Source organism: Amblyomma maculatum, chromosome 1, assembly GCF_055883805.1.
Source record: "Amblyomma maculatum isolate TAMU_Amacu chromosome 1, ASM5588380v1, whole genome shotgun sequence".
NCBI classification, from domain to species: domain Eukaryota; kingdom Metazoa; phylum Arthropoda; class Arachnida; order Ixodida; family Ixodidae; genus Amblyomma; species Amblyomma maculatum.
This window is the reverse complement of record NC_139344.1, coordinates 80,995,407-81,017,036: the sequence shown is the minus strand read 5'-3', so window position 1 is coordinate 81,017,036 and position 21,630 is coordinate 80,995,407. Positions and strand designations below refer to the sequence as shown.

The window sequence follows — 21,630 nt, the reverse complement described above, 5'->3', positions numbered from 1 at the left end:
GCAGCCGCGCTATTCAGTGCATTTCACTAGACTTGATTGTATTGCAGCTGCAGGACATTTGAAACAGCACCCATTTGGGTGCCTTTTCTTCGAACTTGCAAATGGGGCGTTTTTTTTTTCCGAGGCCATTTTTTCCAGGAACGATTATTCCAGGGACGTTTTTCAAGAATCCCGCGACTATATACAGGCTTGAGCTACTTTTGGAGCGCTGACATATGCATGCAAGCTTGTCTAGCATGCAGGAGCGGTATACGGCTGCACAAAGAAAGCGAGAGCTTAGCACACCTGCTCTGCTGAGGGCATAGAGCTCGTGTCAGCGTCGTTTCCATGCCAATGCCACAGCGCTCAAGCGCAAGGGTTGTCTGGAAAATCCATCAGCTGCTTCAAAATTTTTCCCTCATCTGCCCTGTAGAGTACCGCTCCAGCCCCTATAGACAAGCTGGTGCAGGACTCTATACATACATCCTGCGATACCGTACCACCTATTACTTCTAGCTCCACTTTGATCGGCCCAGTATCTGTCCACGGAACATGATGACATTCATTCCTTTTCGAAAATAAGTGCCGCGGCTGCACTTGGTGTCATCGAAGTGTGGCGTCTTGAAAGCTATACAGTCGGCATCAGTACACTAAGATAGAGTTATCAAACCTGCTCGGACGCAAAGTTCGTAACTGGATCGCTTTACAGTCGTGATAATCTAGCGTACGATAACTAAAAAGTCTGCCAATTTCTCCAGTCGTTCAACGTGCGAACAGTTTTCTATATACAGTCGCTGATTAGCTGAGACTAGCTGAGGTTGCCGTTACACGATACCCCATTTTGGTGGGACAAAGTAAGCCTAAAGGTCGCCCATGTCTCATCGCCGCCACCGGTGGATGGCTGTAAATGGACGAGCTTTTACAGAGTAATTTGGCATTATATGCAGGGCAAGCATAGCGAGCTAGGCGGAACTGAAAGACACCCGCTCTTGCAGTGTGGAGAAATCGCACTAACCCGCCATGTTGTAGAGGGTGGGAAGCCAATCTGTGATGTGGAACAGGTGCTCGTAATCTGCGCCCATGGAGTGCAAGAGAGCGGAGCTCCAGATGACGGCGGCGGCGCGCACGCCTCCCTCCCAAGGGGTGTACTTCTGGCCCTTTAGCGGCCACGAAGACGCGTGGTTGGCGTTGGCGCCCGCCACATCAGCACCGTTGTCCGAGCAGAACACGAACAGCGTGTTGTTCAGCATGCCCCTCTTCGCCAGCGCTTCGAACACTAGTCCCACAGATTCGTCCAAGGTCGAAACCATGCCTGCGATTCAATGAACAGTCCAGATGATGTCAGCTGAAAAAAAAAGAACAAAAAAAGAGGAAAGGCAGACAAATCACATTTTTTGTAACTGAAAGTGGCAGCTGTTGAATGGCTGAAAGATGTGAAAGGATCGGTTCTGTGGAGTGCCATTTTTTCGGGCCGCAGTTGTCAGGAACGGGGTAGAGGTGTCTATAAGCGAGTCAGCGGCCCCTGGGCAGCGACTTTAGTGTAGACGGGCAACAGAACCTTCCAGAACACCAAGCAGCAGCGGGAAATTCTTCTAGGAAAGGGAGACCGCTATAGCATGGTGACCATCGGACTGCTACAGCCGCAGCTTTCACATGTCTCTTTTGCGTACGATCCTCCAGCTAGCGCCGTGAAAGGGGGCACCTACAGCTACAGCCGAGCAATATGCCGATGCCACTAACGTCCTCCTTCCCAGGTTTAAAGCGGCAAGCCAGCCCTTCGGTTGCCGCAGTGCCATTTTATGCTGCACTACATTATCACAAGTTGTCTTGCTTGTGTGACTCTGACGTGATGAGATCACGGTGTTATTGCTCACCATGGCTTCCTGCACAGGCGGACGCGCGGTCGACGTCACTTTTGAGAGAGCAAAGCTGGCACCTGCGCACCAGTCGCGAGCACGGCGCCCCAGCTAGAAGGGTTGCCTTAGGTATAGCCTGGCAAAAAGAGGCTTGAAACCATACATGGCAAAATCACCTTTGAAAAGGAATTAAATTACATTACTAATTACTTTACGGCAAATCGCAGAAAGGTAATTAAATTACATTACTCCTTACAGCTCCCAAAAAGTTATGAATTTACTTTACAATTACTTCTACTGAGTAATTCAGTTACTTTGAAATTACTTTCTACTCTCTATCTATGCAAAAACTAAGTAAAGCTAGTAAACAAAAGAACAACTTGTTCTCCAGACGCGCAGCTCACACATTATTTCGTCTTCCCGCTAAATTCCGTCCCAGAGAGCTATTCCTTCGCTCTTTCCTACAGCACTTGCCATTACAAAAGCAAGACCACAGCAAAAAAGAAAAAAAAGACAACTACAACAAAAGCAGAAGCATGGTCCAACGATCGTGGAATGACCGGCGAAGCCAGCGTCTTGCTAGCCCGGAGCTGCTTCCTCTATCTGAAGGGCCCCAAGAAGCTATGTTATTTATTGTTTCCGCAGTCCCAAGAATCGACGTCGGCATCTTGTGCTCACTGCTCAGTAATGCTCAAGCCACGGTGGATCACGCTATGAACCCTTCCGCCTATCTCCCCCAACCCCAATCCTCCCTCGCTCCGGATGCGAGTGTAACCAGGCACAACTGTGCCCTAGTCGACGCAACAAGGAGGGCCACTGCGCCGCGCTCCCAACTAGTTTTCAACTCCAGCCTTCTTGCACCATCTCTACCTTCGGCATTCCCTTGAGGCCTTGTATCCTGCTGCTTGGAGAATGGTTGCCATGAGATAGCCACTCTAAGTGACCCTGCTACACACGAGGTATCAGACGCATTGTTCTGCTCAATTCCGTCTCCTTTTGCCGATCCGTTACGCTGGCTTCGGCTTGCCGCACGTCATTTCTGCTTTCGTGGCCCTCAACTTTGTTGGCTATTGAAGGAGTAGTGGCACCCTTTAGTAAAAGTAAGTTCGAAAGAAATAATTACTTTTGCTGCGAAATTACTATCAAAAAGTAATTCATTACATTACTAAATTACCGGGGAAATAATTAAATTACAGTAATGAAATTACTATAATTCAATTACTGCCATGCCTTTACAGTAATGAAATTACTGTAATTCAATTACTGCCATGTCTGCTTGAAACAACTGGTCAAACACGCGTTAACGCCATGGTGGTTAGCACTCCACCAGTAAGAACTGATGACTGGAGATTTCTTAAAGGACCTCTGAAACAGTACTTGGGGTAATATTCTAATGCGAGAAATCCAGAGGTGGTTGTTGTAAGTATTGAGCTAAATTTAAAAGCTTTTTACGGAGTCTTAAATTTACAAATAATTTATAAAAAGTGCGCTTCGCGACCGTTCGCAACCACATTTGGGCGACACCTCCATGCGCGCTCCCTTTCCGACCGGGGCTTGTTGGATGGTGCCGGAGCATAGTGGGGCGCCGTCACGACTTGTTCTCTTCATGTTTTCTTGAGCTCTGGCACGCGCTGAGATTAGAGGAGAGAGGAGGAGCATCATTTGCGATATTTTAACAGAACCAATCTCACCTCCGAGGTGTGCGGATGTCTTTTCGCTCCCCTCCCGCGATATAGTCGCGCCTCGCTACGTCGCGCCAGCCTCACTGCCGCCGAGCACCGTCGCTTGCGCTCGCTACCACACGTAGCGACAGGCGGTTCCCCAGCGTCGCCGAGAGCCCTCCCAGCAACCGGCCGGGCTACGGCCACTCGCTACCTCTCCTAGAGGCTTAGCTCGGCGGGCCGCTTCGGCGGCCGCGGCGCCCTACTCCTCGAAGAAGGATTTCCTCGGGGCCGCCTTGTTTGCTGCGGCGGCGGCCCCCCCTCCCCCCTCTGCTACATGAATAGCAGCCTGCAGAAGCGCCCGCGGCTACCTGCAGCTCCTCGGACCTGGGACAACACCGGGCTCCTTGCCTTCCCCGCCGCCATGGATCACGTGTTGCCGTGACACCCGGTGGCATACCCACCGCGCAGCAGCAGTAGTTTCAGGTGGTCCTCCAAGTTGCCGCCCGACCTCGTCGAGGCGGTGACTTCCTGCCGCCATCCTCGTAATGCCGCAGTCCTCGCTGCGCTAGTACTCCTTGCGAAGCGCAGCCCTAGGCCATGCCTGGCCTCGCCGCCGGCGCCAGCCAGCACGTTTGCCACGTGCAAGCCACCTGCCGTCCTCGCATCACCAGTGGTGCGCTCCGAGGCGGCTCCACCTCGCCGCCATGGACCGCGTGTTGCCGTGAATTACTGGTGGCCTACCCGCTGCGCTGCTGTTGCTGCAGCAGTTCCCAGCGGTCTCCCAAGTTGCCACCCGACCTCGTCGATGCGGTGATTTCCTGCCATTATCCTCGTGATGCCGCGCAGCCCTAGGCCATCCCTGGCCTCGCCGCTGGCGCCAGCCAGCACGCCTACCATCGCGGCCCTCCCCGCTGCAAGGAGCGGCGGCTGTGGTATGAGCCACGTGTGGGCAAACAACTCCCCGATCTCTTCGCTGCATCCCGCGGACCGGCGGCGGACGAGCGAGCCCCTTCTTTCTCGACATCACAGCTGCCGCGCCATGGCAGCACCCCTCCTGCACGTTTCGGTGCAGATCCTGGCCGTTCGCGCGCCATCCTGGCGTGCGCTCACCTACCCCTCGGTCTCCTGGATCTTCCCGTGTTCCCTGGATTGTTGTGCCTGGCCAAAGCCGCCCAGAAATTCAGCCGGACGCCAAACTTCTTCGGCTAACGCCGCCTTCACAAAATACGAATACTTCTCTGCAAATCACCAGTGCACTGGAGGCGAGCCGTGCCAAAGGGAGAGAAGCGATGTGTTTCAACATGAGCTGAGCGTCCAGACAGCACGGCGCCGTGGCCCTGACGGTGAACCCCTTCTCGTTCCGCGGCATATTTCAAGCGATAGCGCAGAAAGCTCTCCCATTGGCCCTGCGAAAGTGCTGCCGTCGGATTGGACCATTTTGAGCGTCAACGGTTCTCGGCGACGGAGTCTCAAGTGCTTCCGTTCGAGACTCCGAGTGTGAGTTCGTCACTAGCGTCCATCGGGAGCAGTTCGCCCCCTGACAGTGCGGACGCGGCGGAATCTCCCCGGCCGTCGCTGCGCGAGAACAGTCGCGTATGACTATGTTGGCTTTCGGCCCCAGAGCCGAACTCGTTGTTTAAATGCCTGTAAATAGTGTATAAAGCGTTTTCTTCATCTCACCAACGCCGACTCGGATTCATCGCTACCGCCCAGGGAGCTGACAGCCCTCGTTCACGAAACGGGTGACGAGCGCTGCGTTACCAACTCCTTGGCACAACCCTGTTGACGGTGGGCTACTGTGTGATAACCCCACCGGCACAACAGGATGCACGGACCTCTGCGCGCCGCCGGACACGGCGGTCTTCCCAGCGCAAACCGCCGCGCTGCTGCCTTGGCAGCAGTCAGTTGAGGTCCTCCCCTGCTGCTACGGTTGTCTCAACCGTCGTGGCATCCTGCTGACAACATCAGCAGTCATCTCTGTACCTCGCAGAGGCGCAGCACCAGGCTTTTTCGCCTGGACCTACCCTGGAGCGCTGCTGCAACGGAGCCTCCACGCCGGACCGCCGCCCTGCAGATGTTCACCGAGCTATTTGCTTGGTGCTGGCCATATAAACTACCCTCCCTCCCTCCCCCACCCCTCCCCATATCCCATCTCGACATCCTTGGACGCCAAGAGTACCGTCACGACTTAGGCCGGCATAAACCGCCTCCGGTATCTCCTCCCCAAGAATACATCGAAGTACTCAGCAGTAGTATTTTTCTTTTTCGCGCTGCGGGTAGGAATGATTGGATACCTGTTGCTCGTGCGAGTTTTCTAGTTTGAAAAAAAAAAAAAAAATCTGTTTTAGTAAAAACGTATACTCGCTTTTAAAGGGTCCATGAAATAGCTTTTCATGGACCCTTTAAAAGCGAGTATACGGTTTTGTACTCCTGTATTTTGTACTCCTGTACTCACCTATGGGGCTGAAACGTGGAGGCTAACCAAGAGAGTTCTACTTAAGTTGAGGACAACCCAGAGGGCTATGGAACGAAAAATGGTAGGGGTAACAGTAAGAGATAGGAAGCGTGCACAGTGGGTCAGGGAAATAACTCTAGTTACCGACATTCTAGTGGAAATTAAGAAGAAGAAATGGACATGGGCAGGACATGTAGTGCGAAGAGAGGATAACCGATGGTCGCTGAGGGTAACAAACTGGATTCCAAGGGAAGGAAAGCGTAGCAGGGGGCGGCAGAAAGTTAGGTGGGCGGATGAGATTAAGAAGCTCGCAGGGGTCAAGTGGATGCAACTAGCAGAGAACCGGGTTAAGTGGAGAAATATGGGAGAGGCGTTCGCCCTGTAGTGGGTATAGTCAGGCTGATGATGATGATGATGATGATACGGCTTTCACTTTCGAGAGCTCCATTCTAGTTTAGAACAACGCAGAACACTTAGTGGAATGGTTTAGTTTGGTTTACCAAGGGGACTTATATGAGGAAAGTCGTAGTGGACGACTCTAGTGTGCTCTCTCTCTTGAAAGCTTTCCGCAACTTAAAGCTTCCCATATGACAAAATATTCACATATATTTGTATATTAAGAGCTTTTGCGTTCTTCTATGCTAGAATTTTCAAAAGTGAACAGCGTGATTTTAAAAATCTTTACAACACTTTAGCCTATTTAATCACGTGGGAGCACATAATGAACTTGTAAAGTACAGGTTTTGCATTGCGGACATAAGCTATTCGAGAAATATCAATATAGAAATAAGCGCTTGCGTGTGATGATTCAACGCCCGTTCACACGAGTGCGGATTTTCGTACATTCAACAAGGTTATACAGATCGATCAACGTCCTTAGTTGCGCCGTGCTACTTGGACTCACCTGCATACTTCATTCTTTCGGGGGACCCAATATCTCGGTACTGCTCGATGTATTTGTCAGGCACTTGCAAAGGATCTCGTGGAGTGGCCGAGTGGGGAGCTAGGTGTGCCAGGTACAAAAACAAAGGCTGTGAAACAACGCCGGGAAGTAGCATTCGTTAAGGCAAAGCTAATCAACGGCTACTAAGCAGAAAACATTGTGATCGCTCATTTGCCGCGGGGTGTTTCAAGGCAGGCTACGGGAATCGACGCTCGGGTTACCTTGTCGTCTGGATGGTCTTCTATCACTGCCACAGCTTCCTCAGTTAGCAGCTGAGTGAGGTATCTCCCTGTGTCATTTCGGGCTAGAAGGAAATTCCTTCTTATATCCAGTCCTGGAGATCGAGTAGGCTGAAAAAGAAAGCATTCGTAAATAAAATCGGGCGCTTTGAAGAAAATTTCACTGACAATCAATGAGGTTGATGCAGCATACATAGGTATCAGCGTGAGCGTTACTTTTTTGCAGCATGCTGTGTGTATACGTTATCAGATTATCGCCTATGTAACGACATAACTGTGTACATTAATGCAATTTAGGAAATTGCGGCTCCAATCAATCACTGTCCGGCCACGTCACCTGTCAACGGCTACCTGCCAGCGGCGTGCCAGTGATTTTTCGAGGCTGCTAGGCTTGAAACGTACGACGCCGCCGGGCTTTTCTTTTTTTACAACGTGGGCCGAGGTAGTAATGCTGTTGTGTTCAGAAATTACCTGCATTCTTCGTTATAATTAATGAGGAACTTTTGACCACATCCGGGACGCTTCAGAGAACACCCACCACGTCAACCGTATAGTGGAGCTCTTGATCGGCACCCGCAAAGATCAAAAGATCTACCGAAAGGTGAGGAGAAGACTTCTGGTTATCGTACGCTTGAAAGAACGCCACAAGTGTACTGCTACAGAGCGCTACAGAGCTAGGAAACAAGCTCTGCTGCTTGGTCACTTTTTCAATGGCGCAGCAGCAGCGGCACGTCGACGCCTCACGGAAGGTGTGGTCTTCTAGCCTTCAGAAGCGTGCTGGCGCCATGATACAACCACACGAGTGCACCTGACAGTCATACAAATTTACTACACAGTGGCCGTGCGAGGAAGCGCTCACGCGGGTCTCGTGAATTCTTGCTGCAGTGCAGGAGGGCGTGAATACGCAGGTGACTTTTAAACTCGGTAGCGGCTTTGTAAGCGAAAAGTGATGGGACTGCCTCTGACGATGGTTGTTGGCAGGTGTCATGGCCCAGCACCCATTCGTCGATGAGTTGTGTTGTGTAACGATACCATATAATATCAGAACGTTGGGAAGAGCTGCCAATGGGAGTTGCTTATCTGAGGGATGTATACCAGTAATCAACCTTCCAGGCATCTTGGGTGCCGAGTCAAGTGCGCTACTGCTAGGCCACACAGGCAGGTTCGCACGCCTCGGCTAAAGCGGTGCTTTATATCCATGTCTGGTGGTAAATTACGACCGGCAAATGGATAACGTGGTAGCATAGCACTGCATGCTAACAAGAAGGTGTGAGACATTAGACGCTCGAGCTATGTGAGACTTTAGACGCTCACAATTATGTGAGCAGAGGCTGTGTGCGTATGCGCGCGCGCGTGGGTGTGTGTGTGTGTGTGTGTGCGTGTGTGTGGGTGTGTGTGTTGTGTGCGTGCGTGCGTGCGTGTGTGTGTGTGCGTGTGCGTGCGTGAGTGTGCGTGTGTGCGCGCGTGTGTGTGGGTGTGTGTTTTGTATGTGTTGTGTGTGCGTGCGTACGTGCGTGTGTGTGTGTGGGCGTGCGCGCGTGTGCGTGTGCATGTGTGTGTGTGTGTGTGTGTGTGTGTGTGTGTGTGTGTGTGTGTGTGTGTGTGTGTGTGTGTGTGTGTGTGTGTGTGTGTGTGTGTGTGTGCGCGCACCAGCGTTACGCGGTGAAGCAAATGGAGCGCACTGCATGGTGGCCTGGTGTACCTCGCTCGCTTAAGTACCTAAGGCGTTGCGGAAAGTACTTGCGACTTAATTTTAATGAACGATTACTCAATTTACATTGCACTGGTAACAGGAGTATACATTTTATGATAAGCTGCGGCTAGTTTCGAAGTGCTCTCTGTTGCGATTTCAGTGCTAAGCTGACGAGTCATGTCCGCACGCAGCCAGCACGCCCCGGCGCGCGGAACGCCTTTGCAAGACAAGCGTCACTGGAGGGGGTGAAACGTATTCCTGACTTCAGCTCAGATATCGCTTTTTGTTTTATACATTATCTGTAAAACTAAATGTTTGACAAGCGCCATAGAATTTGATATATCTGGGCTCGGCGTAGTTGAAACCAAATGTTTTGTTGGAGCTCAAAAAACGTTCCCGCCCTCCATCATGACGCGCAGCTTCTACGAATGCCTTTTTTTGTTGTTGTTGTCGTTCAGGGCAGTCCGCGACATAATGTAATACATCGCGAATAAGACTGAAAATGCATTTGCCCTATTTTTAGTGCCGCTGAGCAAGGATTCAACCACACTTGGACACACATGGATGTCCATATGCAAGCGCAGTCATCGAAGATCGTGCACGTGACCTTACCCCGAGGTAGTCCTTTTCGTGCTGGTAGTAGTCAATGTAGGCTCCCCAGAAACCCACGTGCCGCTGGAAACCTCGCATCGTGGGTGTGTAGTCCTCTTTGTAGAAACCGATGTGCCACTGAAATAAACGGCGTATCGGTGTGGCCACAAGGTACTTACTGTGTAAAACATTAGACAATATATAAGTTTGTATACGTATCTCAAATGCAATTTTGAAAGGTTCCAATAGTCTCAGCTGAATACGTTTCCTCATTTCGTTGAGGAAATACTCCTGACACACGTTTCCGAGTGAACAAGCTTTATGGAAGTCCGTTGTATGCAGTACGCCTCATATATGCATTCGTGCGGTTTACTGAAAGCCTCCTTCAATTTTAAGCACCGAAGAACCGCGGGAAAGTATGACCTTCGCATCTGCATTTTAAATTAAACACAAACGCGCTTCTGGCACTACAACGACACAGGCTATTGCTAAAGGTACTAATATTTGCCTCAGGAGCGAGCTGCAGGAGTGCACAGGAGTCAATCGCTGGAGGATCGCCATCGTGCTTTAAAACGGCACTGCAACAGGTAAGCGCCGCTGCGCTTCACAAGCCTTTCACGCAGGAATTCGGTTGCTACCTTGGCACTTCGACCTCTGGGCAAAATTCCACTCTTTAAAACAATAGCAAGGCCAAAAGCCTACGCGAACGCCTATGCGAACGCCTCCGCATACTAATCGGCCTGTTTGGCGACTAACATGAAACGGTGCGAATGAGGCCACAGCAGCTCTTGAGCGATGAGGCAACCATCTCTGCACTTTCGATTCACGGCGACGAATGGTGCTGCTATGCGTCCCGGGACGCTAGTTCTGCACTCACACGCATGTATCACAATGTTTCTACGAGCAAGGTGGTATACACTAATTAACCGTGGTTAAGAAAAAAAGGTGGGAAGTGAAAATTTCTGAGGTGGAGTTCAAAGTGCCATTCAAAATAAGGCCTTCGCAGTCACCACGAATCTTTATATTTCTATTAATTTAAATATTTTTATCTTTATTCATTTAATTAGCGTCTTTGTATAAGTATAGACTTAGTGCTGGCTTGGGGTAGCGTGAAAAGGGAGAGCAAGCGTGTATATTGTGCTAGGGAACAAACGCGTGTAACATTCTAGTCGAAATCGAGAAGAAGTGGGCATGGGCAGGTCATGTGTAATGCGAAGGCAAGATAACCGATGGACGCCAAAGATAACGGCAAGGGAAGGTGAGCGTATAGCAGGGAGCGACTGAAAGGTGAACGGATGTGATTAGGAATTGTGCAGGGATTAGGTGGCAGCATCTGGCACAGAACCGTATTAATTGGGAGGGTGGGGGAGAGACCTTTGCCCGGCAGTGGGTGCAATCAGGCCGATGATGATAATGACGATGATTACTCCCTCCAACCCGTTATTGAAAGCGCGCCCCTGAGCATGTAGAACCGAAGAAGTTCTATCAACACGAAAACATCAAACTACGCTTCTGTTCCAGCCATACGGGCTTGATGAAGACTGATTATACGGATGCGGTTTGCCATCTCCTAGCACAATAACATAGCGATCATGGTGACGTTGGTGCATGTCGTCTGCGCGCACGCACACACACACACACACACACACACACACACACACACACACACACACACACACACACACACACACACACACACACACACACACACACACACACACACACACACACACACACACACACACACACACACACACACACACACACGCACACACGCACACACGCACACACGCACACACGCACGCACGCACACACACACACACACACACACACACACACACACACACACACACACACACACACACACACACACACACACACACACACACACACACACACACACACACACACACACACACACACACACACACACACACACACACACACACACACACACACACACACACACACACACACACACACACACACACACACACACACACACACACACACACACACATATATATCCGAAGTGAAAAGGCGTTGGATACTAGTCATATTTCTTGATAGATGCTGGCTTTTTAAAAGCCTTTTTCCAACTTCAGATTTGTTCACTCCGAAGAAGGCCGAACCCCGGCCGAAACGTCAGTATTAAAGTGTTTTTCGTCGTGGCCATATTCAGGTATATATATATATATATATATATATATATATATATATATATATATATATATATATATATATATATATATAGAGAGAGAGAGAGAGAGAGAGAGAGAGACCAGCACCGATCTGTGACGTAAGCACGATGCAGTGGCGCTTCTGTCACCAGGCTGAGCCGACTGGTGTGAAAAGTAGGCTTAGCGCTAATAGAAGTACATTGAAACGAAATATTATTATGCAGTTCTTTTTTATTTCATGGGGCACCTATGATGATGTTATTCGGCACAGAGCAACCAACCATGAACATCCTAGAACAGATCGTGAAAGTATGAAACCTCATTTCCGAGGCGAAGTATATTTAAAACACCGCGAAACGTATGGGGGTGCGAGTTTGGAGGGCGACCCATAGAAACACATGTAAACAAAACTTACGGCAACATTTTTCTCGTCTCGCAGAGCACCAGAAGTGGTGGCCGGTCGTTAAACGTTTCCCAGCGCTTTGAATAGGTGTGTTACAAAGTATGTTTCGTCATTGCTGAGGCCGTCTACCTTTAAAACCCCTCGTTGTGTAGAATACAAGTTAGAAATGCATTGCGAAAGCGCGGTCCATACAAAATATATGTAAAGAATGATTCGAAAAGAAGCTGACTTTGCGCCTACGAAAGCAGTCGTTTGTTAAGGGCTGGTGCACTTTTTTTAAGGTCATGAGAATGCGTATCAGCAACATTTCGCCCCTGACATCTCTGTAAGTATAATCATCAATAAATATGTGCGGCGCGTTTCCAGAAGAACCCCTGTCTAGAGGTTAGTCACCCAAGCGGCTTTTTTTATTCTTTTTTTCTTTTTTTTTTTTTTTTTTTTTTGGTGAAGGTCTGGCGACGCGCATGAGCCGCGTAAGGCAGCAATGATGCCGTCGAGACGTGGTTCATTTTGTAAACCGACAGGAATAAAACGAAAAATTACCTGCACAACGTCATTCCGACAAAAAAGGGACTCCCTGAAAACGTTGCAGCTTTCAAAGCATCTTTCAGGGTCCTAAACTATCGAAAGGTGCAACATTGATCTCTACTGTGGTACACGAAACACGAATTCGGACTATTATTTGCATCATAGTAAAGTTACACGCCCAGGGAAAGGCTGACGATGAGCATGATTAAGCTATAGCGGCTGATGTCATTTGATGAGAGGGATGAGCGTGTGAGCCACGTCCACCGAGATCGAACATGACGGCGGGGTTTGTTAAGCAAAAAAAAAAAAAATTGTTTCGGAAAAGAAAATTTACGGCATTTACGGCATAGTGGATGGGGGAGAGATAGATTTGGAGCTTCGGAGGACCGTATTCTCTATTACAGGATCCCGTTGTCCACCACCGTAGCCTTGGCCTTCGTCACCAGTTTATAAGCGGCATGCAGTGTGCTCGGATCGGAGGAGTCACTCAGGAGGAGACGAGGGCTGCTTGTCTTTGGTAATAAATCCTGATTAACTCTGTCGCATCGCTCATTCCTGAAGCATATGTGTATGATTTATGAACGCTACCGCGAAAATGGACCGAGCTGCGGCGCTGAACAATTCTTCTAACTTCCGACCGAGACCGATCGGTACAGCATTAGCAGCATTCTGTGCAGCGATGGTGTAAGTTATGCATTTTAAAATGTCGCCCAACGTAACCACGGCGTTTCCTGCTCCACTTCCATGCCAACCGTTCTCAAACTGTTCAAAAACTTGAGGACATGTACGACTTGTTTGGAGTAATTTTGAGCATGCACTATTCAATTATCTCAGCGAATCTAATTGGGAATATTTGATTTGTTACTCGAGAATATCCAAGTTCGTCCACCCCTGCTAAAACATGATATCGCTATCATAAACGGCAAGCTACAAACCTCACGAAGTAATTAATTGAAAAGGTCCGAATTAGTTAACACGATCAATTCACTTGCTTTACGTTCCTCTGCAATAGATGTAATATATGCACATAAAAAACGCTAAGTGGGTTTCGCTGAAGCACGCTGCATACAACTACCACTAAAATTCGCAGTTATCCTCGAGCTCGCAAGGCTGAACGGTATGGCTTCGAATACCGTGTGGTTCTTGCTGCCGCTGTTGTCCCGCCTTCTCGGCATCGTGACCTCGCACGTCACGGTAAATCAGAGGCGGTGAAGCCGGCTAGAAAACGAGCTTTTCATCTGTCATGTCTCTGGACATAACAGACGACATAAGAACAGAACAAAGCCGTGTGAAATGTTCAAGCGCAACCTGCGATGGGCATGGTACTTTCAGTGCTTACCTTTCCCAGAATATGTGTGACGTACCCAAGGCCGGCTAGCCACTGGGGCAAGAGCTTGGTCGATAATGGGAGTCCCCTCGGCTCCTCGTTGTAGATGACCGAGTGCTGGAGCCCTGCAACGGCATCAAATACATGCAGATGCGCCCCGCTGGGGTGGTGGCGCAGTGGTTACGGCGCTCGACTACTGTTCCCAAGGGCGCGGGATCGAATCCCGGCCTCGGCAGCAGCTTTTCAATGGAGGCGAAAAGCAAGGCGCCCGTGTGCTGCGCGATGTCAGTGCACGTTAAAGAACCCCAGGTGGTCGAAATATCCGGAGTCCTCCATTACGGCGTCTCTCATAGCCTGAGTTGCTTTGGGACGTTAAATCCCACAAAGCAAACATGCAGATGCTGCGCAGCATGCCTATATAGGGCATCTCAGTGCAGGTGGCGTTTGTCAGGTGAAGGGTCGCGTCAGGAAACATGCAGGACCCAGTCTATACGACTCTCACGTATACTACAAAAAACATGGCCTCATCGGCCAGCGTTGATGTCTATGAGTATAGTGGAAGAAATAGCCACCCCGCTCTAATAGCGGTGACAGGAGTACCCGCGCGCATTATTCTAAATCATGAGCGTTCTCTATAAGCCTAATTTTTCACCAAAAGCCTCGCAACTGACAGGGACGCGCTCTATCACATACATAAGCCACATAGGAGCGCACAATTTACAAATAATTGTTAAAAGTGCTCCTGGCGACCGCTCGCGAGTGATTGGGGCGAAACATCCCTTCTCGCGCCGCGCGAGTCCTCCCATGCGATGTCACATGGGCTTGCTGGGCGCGCCCGCTCATTGGACGCTCCCAAATTCCGCAGGCGAGACGGGGCGTGATGAGGCCCTTCGCGACTTTTTCACTTTGTTTTTTCTTGCGCGCCGGCGTGGGCAGAGTTGAGGGGGGAGAGAAGCATCATTTTCGATCGCCCATATATTCGGGGCTAATGAAGGTAGCTTAAACATTTTTTGCGTTGTGGCGACGATAGATGGGATGCCTAATGCTCGTGCACGTTTTCTAGTTTTCGTAATTAGCTTTATATGGTCCCTTTAAGGTCACTCGCTACATTTTTAGGACGCATCCGGACCCGAGACCCCAACGAGTGGGCATGAACGGCGCAAAGAAATTCCTAGTAGGGTGGCGTGGAAAAAAGGACGGGGAGAGGTAGATCCATTAAAATACGGGGACGCTTAAGTCACCTTAAGATTAGAATGCGACGGCATTGGAAGCAAGGTTGCTGCTACAGGTGCCTACTATTGCATCTTGACGTAAACGAGTATCAAAGCTCCTGCATGCGAATAGGACCCACAAGGGAAGCCACAGACGGGAGCCATTAACGTTTTCGTGTCATCCTCTAAAAAGCGGAGCTCAAGTATCTCTTTTTTTTTACGCGAAAACGTTAGTATTTTCATGTCGAAATAAAAATGTCTGTCAGCGGCGTCGACCGTTTGGAGCCTCGTAGCCTAAAAAATTACAAGGGTTCAACGCTGCTGAACCAAATATTGAGCGAAAGCATTAGCTGCGGGTGACCGAGCATTCTTCTTCTTCTTCTTCCTCAGCCCACCTATAAAGCCCCACTTTAACCAACCGATATGAACGTGCCTTAGTGGCCTATAGGAGTAACGTGAATGCCAGGGTCCTAGCAGGCTGATTCTGACATAACCGTCCCATGTGAAACGAGAGACCCAAGTTGGCAGCTCCTGCCAGCTTGGGGTCGTCGTCTAAAGGTCAAAGGTCAATAGTGGTCACCGCCGTTCTACGCTGAAGGCTCAAACTGCGAGCAGTATTGCTTTCGCAATAAAAATATCTCAAGCCTGCATCTGACAGGTGATAGTTGGCAGGTGACATGGCTGGGCAATGATTGGTAGGAGTGCAATGGCGCGCCAGCGCTCATTTCTCTTTTTCTATTTCGCTAATAGAAGTCGCCGGGCGTGTGATTGCTCGACTGGTTGCGTAACTTCACGAAACTAGAGGGCACGGTCGAGTTGGAAGGAGCTATTAAAAACTATGGCAACCCCGTTCATATCGAAGGATGAGAGGTCAATAGAGCACGGAATCAATGCACGCCACGTTTGAAGCATGGCTACCAATAGGAAAATCACGAACACTCTTCTTGGGGGAGCGGCATGGGAGTGTCTGCTTCTCTGACCACGAGGTTGTGATGATGCCATTGAGATCGAAACCTTCATTACATGATGCCGTTGGCTACATGACATCCCATGTTGTATAGATGGTTTGGTTTGGTTTGTGGGGTTTAACGTCCCAAAGCAACTCAGGCTATGAGAGACGCCGTAGAGAAGGACTCCGGAAATTTAGACCAGCTGGGGGTCTTTAACGTGCACTGACATCGCACAGCACACGGGCGCCTTGCTCCGCCGAGGTCGGGATTCGATCCCGCAACCTTGGGAACAGTAGTCGAGCGCCGTAACCCCTGCGCCACACCGGCGCGGTTCATGTTGTATAGAGGTTATTCACGTGACGTCATTCACGTGACGGCAACCATGGCACGCACAACGCAACATAGGAAAGGGGGAAAGAAAAAGAGAGAGAAGGCCTACGGCGAATCGTGACACGGCATCGGTGAAATCCGAGCTTCGGTTGGACGGTGTTCCAAACGGCGTCTCAAGTGTCCGACGAATGAACGGCGCGCAGCAGGGAGGACGCCGCTAGACCGGCGCCGAAATGCTTCGGAAACATTTTTGCGTGCTTTTAGTTTCGAACCACCCAACGTTATGGCGCCTCCACAATACAGGGTTGCCACAACTACCGCCTTCTAAACCTGATAGTGAATAGGGTCTATAGGTCACCTAAAAGCAAATCTTCATCGAACAATACATCATTCACAAACAAGCATTAGTGCCTCTGGGATTTTTTGCGTAGACGATAACATACTCATGTAGCACCCTGTGGAAAAGTAACGCTCTCGTGTATATGCCACATGAATACCACTGATCGTCTCTGAATATTTTAATTGGCTTTAAAGTTTTTATCCTTACCGCAGGCAGTGAATCTAACCTACCGCCACCGCTCTCCTCTATGTCACGTGACCATTGCGGCTGTCAACTTGTGTGAAATGTAAATTGGTTTATAGAAAATGGAAAGGCGCAGTATCTGTCGCACATCTCCGTGGACACCTGACCCGCGCTGTAAGGGAAGAAAAAGGGTGGGATCGAAAGAAGAGAGAGAAAGAAAGAGGTGCCGCTGGGGGAGGAGTCCGGAATAATTTCGACATCTGGGAATCTTTGACGTACACCGGCGCCGCGGTATACGGTTGGAACTCGGGCACTCCGGATCATGACACCGCCAGGTTTTTGCTCATGTGGACTCTAATACTATCGCAATAAACTTTTGGACAGGCATGATGCCTCTGTGGCTTTGATATGACCAGGCAGTTTCTCTGGGGCCCGACAATATTTGCCCATCCCATGACGCCGTCACCACGAGTACGGTGATATGGTGGGTCGGCGCCGCTGTCGAACTGGAATCAAGGCGCTGGCCAAAATCGACAGCCCGTCGACCACGACTTGGTGGTAGTTTGTCGCGCGTCTGTTGCTCTTAGAGCATCTCGGCGCTTGCATTTCTATTTGTGCAGTGCTGACTTACCAAGGTTAAGCGGGTAGCGGCCACTCAGCAGAGCAGCCCTTGACGGCGTGCAAAGCGGCTGCGCGTAGTAGCGGCGCAGCCGGATCCCGTTCCAAGCTAGGGCGTCGATGTTCGGCGTGCGGATCTGCGGGCAACCGTGGTAGCTCACGTCGTTCCAGCCCTGCGATCGAGCGCTGCCGTAAGTGCGTGTTGAGACCTCTGACACTGTCCCAATTAAAGCACGAGCCAAAGGTTGCAAAAAAGTGTTGGTTACGTCGCTCTGACCTAGTTGTTTACTTTGCAGTTACCCACAAATTTTAATTTGTACCTGAAAGCTTATCTATTCGGAGAGATGTATACTGCACAAGGCTCCTTAACTGCTCCGGTGAAAAGGGAGCTTGGATAGAGCTGTACTATAGAAAGCAACCTTGGTCATCTTAGAGCCAAACGAAAGTGGTGCCCATGTGGATTGTTTCAGAGTAGGGGAAGAGGCTGCAAGTTCATCGCCGTCACTTAATTGCTTACTCTGCAGGAAGGTAAAAGGTCCGAGCGTCTTTTTTGATTTTCATGGTAACCTCCTTAATCACGTTACGCGGGACTGGATATAAATAAAGGTCGCATAGTGCCAGCAATCAGCTCGTGCTGTAGTTAACCTCTATTGAGGTGCTCCACATGCCCCAGACCTGTACACGTTACAGAAAATAAGTAACCGATTTCGATTACAATTACTCCACTCGAAATGTAATCTATTACAGGCGTCAATTACAGCCCTACAAAAGTAACTGAACAATTGCAGAAAAGTAATCGATTACTTTTGCGTTACTTTTCTTCGAGCAGTTTATTCATATAACACAAGTGTACAGAGATGACAGAGAAACTGCGGACTGCGTGATACACAATTAAACATTGTTAATTTTCAAGAAGAGCTGTTTTTTCATGCTATCTTCGCTAATCCTCCCACGTTTTCTCGTTAAGGGGTCCGCAGCTTTGTTAAACACTAGTTGCAGCTACGAAGGCCAGCGAGCTTCGTTCGCTTTGTCGTCTTCACAACTTCGTCGTCTTCGGCGACGTCTCCGTTTTACTCTAAGAGAGCACGTTGTTGGGCTGGTCGGTCACACATACTTAAAAAAAGGGAATTGCGCTAAAAAAGACACGGACGAGAAGAGGACATGGACGGGCGCCCGTCCATGTCCTCTTCTCGTCCGTGTCTTTTTTTTAGCGCAATTCCCTTTTTTTAAGTTCGTTTTACTCCTCTTGCTGCTTGTTCATCAGGTCAAGTATCTCTCTTACAATACCCCACCTTCCCTGTAAAAAGACGCCGTCCTTTCATGCCCAGTGTTCCTCTGGAGCAACAACTGAAAAAAAATTTCTTTTTCTTCGGCCCATTGCGCGCTTTCGATCCGGCAGTGCCATCTGGTGTAACTGTGAAGAAGCCTCTACCTATGCAATCAAATCTATATTGCATCACTAATCCATCCTTGCTCAGAAGTAGCCCACATTTCGGGATCCTCGGGGCCACGTGCACACCGCTCCACAAGGTGAGATGATTATTTTGTCCCCTGCCCATTGTTATGACCGTGCATGGTCCGCACATGCGCACTCTATTGTTCGCCTGTGGGCATGGATATGTGCTGTTGTTGCAAGGGCGCTAAGTGAGCCTGTTTCCATGAATCCTTTTGTGTGAGCCTGTTTTGCTTTGTTGAGACCCTGCAAATGCCAAATTGGCCCTGTCAAGGGAACGTCAAGAAAAATACAAAGAAACGTCGCCCTGTGAGAAATAGCCGGATGTGCTTTTGTTCAAATTGTTCACCCTTCCCGTCGAGAAGCGCTATTTTCAAGTGAGGAATGTCTATTGTCCAAAGGAGGCGTCAGAGTGACACGTCCGCTGACGTACAGGACAAGAAAGGAGCAAGGTGATTACGGCCATTAGAGGATTTCCCGGGAATGCAGGAAAGATTTGCAATTGTCGGAAAGGGACAATGCTGGGAGCAGTATGTGGCGCGCACGTGCACTTGGGTTTCTGAGAAGGAAATCCACTTGCCGGAACCAGCATATCGGATCTTTGCTGAAGGATAGAAATGTACCTCCTCGCCGTTCCCAAGCTCTACCCGCCAACAAGTGACCACGCCCAACGAAACAATGCCGGACCAGTCAGTGCATCAGACCATCAGTGCAGTGATGTGTTCGATTGGATGCCGATATCTGAGGGGCGTGCCCTGGAACTGGTTGGTCAGCATCTTCAGAGAGGGGCTGGACATAGGGGGTTTTAAGGACATTGCAGAGCACGAAATGACGCTCTGAGCCCTGGGTAAACGGCTCATCCAGACGCTTCTCGCTATGAACTCTACGCTTGCCATTTTGTTAATATACCCTTTTTTCATGTAAATACGTTTTCTCAAAGTGCCATTAAACCTGCTTATATATATTTTACCAACTTCGAAGATTCAATCCTTAATCAACCCGGAGTCTCGGCACGCTACCAAGTGAAGGCCGGGTTGACTTAGTCCCAGCGTCACGACAACTGGTGACCAGCGTTGGGATCTGAATCTACAAGCCACAACATCTGGTGATTGGAGGTGGATCAGAATCTACAAGCCACAACATCTGGTGATCGGAGGTGGCATCAGAAGCTACAAGCCACAACATCTTGTGATCGGAGGTGGCATCTCAAGCAACAAGCAGGAGGAACAATCGGCCTACAAGAAAGCAGCTCGGAACATCGATCGCATGTGTGGGTGAGTGCTTGGCTTTTCTTCTGATGTGGACCAGGTTCTAGAACAGGGTTAGATTTTAGAACTGGTAAAGAGTGTTGAAACGCCTTTAGATTTGGTAGTTTGCACAGTTGTTTTGGAAGTAGCCGACACTCGGAGCGATCATGGACCTACAAAAGCTGCAGAAACCGGAACTGTTGCTACTGTGTGAGGAATTGGGAATTGATACAAGTGGTTTGGCACGAAAACCCTTGATTTTAAAGGCAATCACTGATTTGGGAACCGATGATGAGGAGCTCAGTGAAGCATGGAACCTCATCGGACAAAAAAAGAAAGAGCGGGAAATAGAGGAAAAGAGGCGAGAGCGTGAAATTGAGAGAGAAGCAAAAAGGCTGGAGCAAGAAACTGAGCTCCGGAAATTAGAAGTAGAGTTGAGCAAGAGGTCGGACAATTGTCCCCAGCTAGCGGTACCTCTTCTCAACAAGGAGGCAGATTTCAAGATGTCAAAGTACATGCAGCCATATGTGATATCAGGGGATATCGGTCTGTATCTGGCTAACTTTGAGCGAACCTGCGAAAAACTGTCCTTCCAGCGAGACACTTGGTCTCAGAGATTATTGACGGTTCTGCCCTGCGAGGCAGCGGAGGTTGTCGCGCGGCTAAGCAAGGAGGACGCGGACAACTACGAGAAGGTCAAAGCTTGCCTTCTGAGAAAGTATATGCTTAGCGCCGAGGCGTTCAGACAACGTTTTCGGAACGCTACTAAGTCCAAGGACGAAAGTTACCCTGAATTCCTGTACAATTTAAGAGTCAATTTTGGCGAGTGGCTAAAGAGCACAGATTCCTACAGTGATAGGGATGCTGTAGTCGAGCGAATTCTATTGGAGCAGTTTTGTAACTGCCTTCCAGAAAAAGAAAGAAATTGGTTACAGGACCGAGGCGACATTAAGTCGGCAACTGAAGCTGCCGAACTCATTGAGGAGTATGCTTCGCGCCGACAATTCAGCAACCCAGCAGTGGATAGGCCCTGGAATCCCAAGTTGAGTGTGAATAACAGTCAGGAAAGGCACTTTGCTAGAGTTGGAAACGAAGAAAGGAAGGTTTCTTCAGGCAAACTCCCTAGAAAGGACGGCAGTGAAAAAAGTGGGGAAGTGACCAACGCGCACAACACAAAGAATAAGCTTGATGCTAGGAAGCCGCTCACATGCTTTAGGTGTATGAGCAGGGTCACATTGCCGTCAACTGCCGGAAAGAAAAGATTGCTTTCTCGTATGTCAGTGACTGCGATGAAAATATGCAGCTTTTGAAACCCTACCTGCCTGACCTAGTAGTCAACGGGAAGCCTTGCAAGGTACTGCGCGATTCGGCCGCAACGATGGATGTTGTCCATCCGGCGTATGTGTCGCCTTCCGACTATACAGGACAGTGTGCATGGAT

General features: G+C 49.5%; 1 protein-coding gene across 1 annotated transcript in view; it reads right to left on the bottom strand.

The window, feature by feature from the left end:
• LOC146202957 (arylsulfatase B-like) overlaps positions 1-21,630 on the bottom strand; it is a 53,226-nt gene that overhangs the window by 20,368 nt on the left and 11,228 nt on the right. Inside the window, exons 2-7 of the mRNA XM_084585225.1 lie at positions 17,504-17,663; positions 13,871-13,983; positions 9,442-9,558; positions 7,119-7,247; positions 6,859-6,985; positions 995-1,291 (exon numbers count right to left, since the gene is read on the bottom strand). Coding sequence (XP_084441351.1) covers positions 995-1,291; positions 6,859-6,985; positions 7,119-7,247; positions 9,442-9,558; positions 13,871-13,983; positions 17,504-17,663 — 943 coding nt within the window. The remainder of the gene's footprint in view (positions 1-994; positions 1,292-6,858; positions 6,986-7,118; positions 7,248-9,441; positions 9,559-13,870; positions 13,984-17,503; positions 17,664-21,630) is intronic.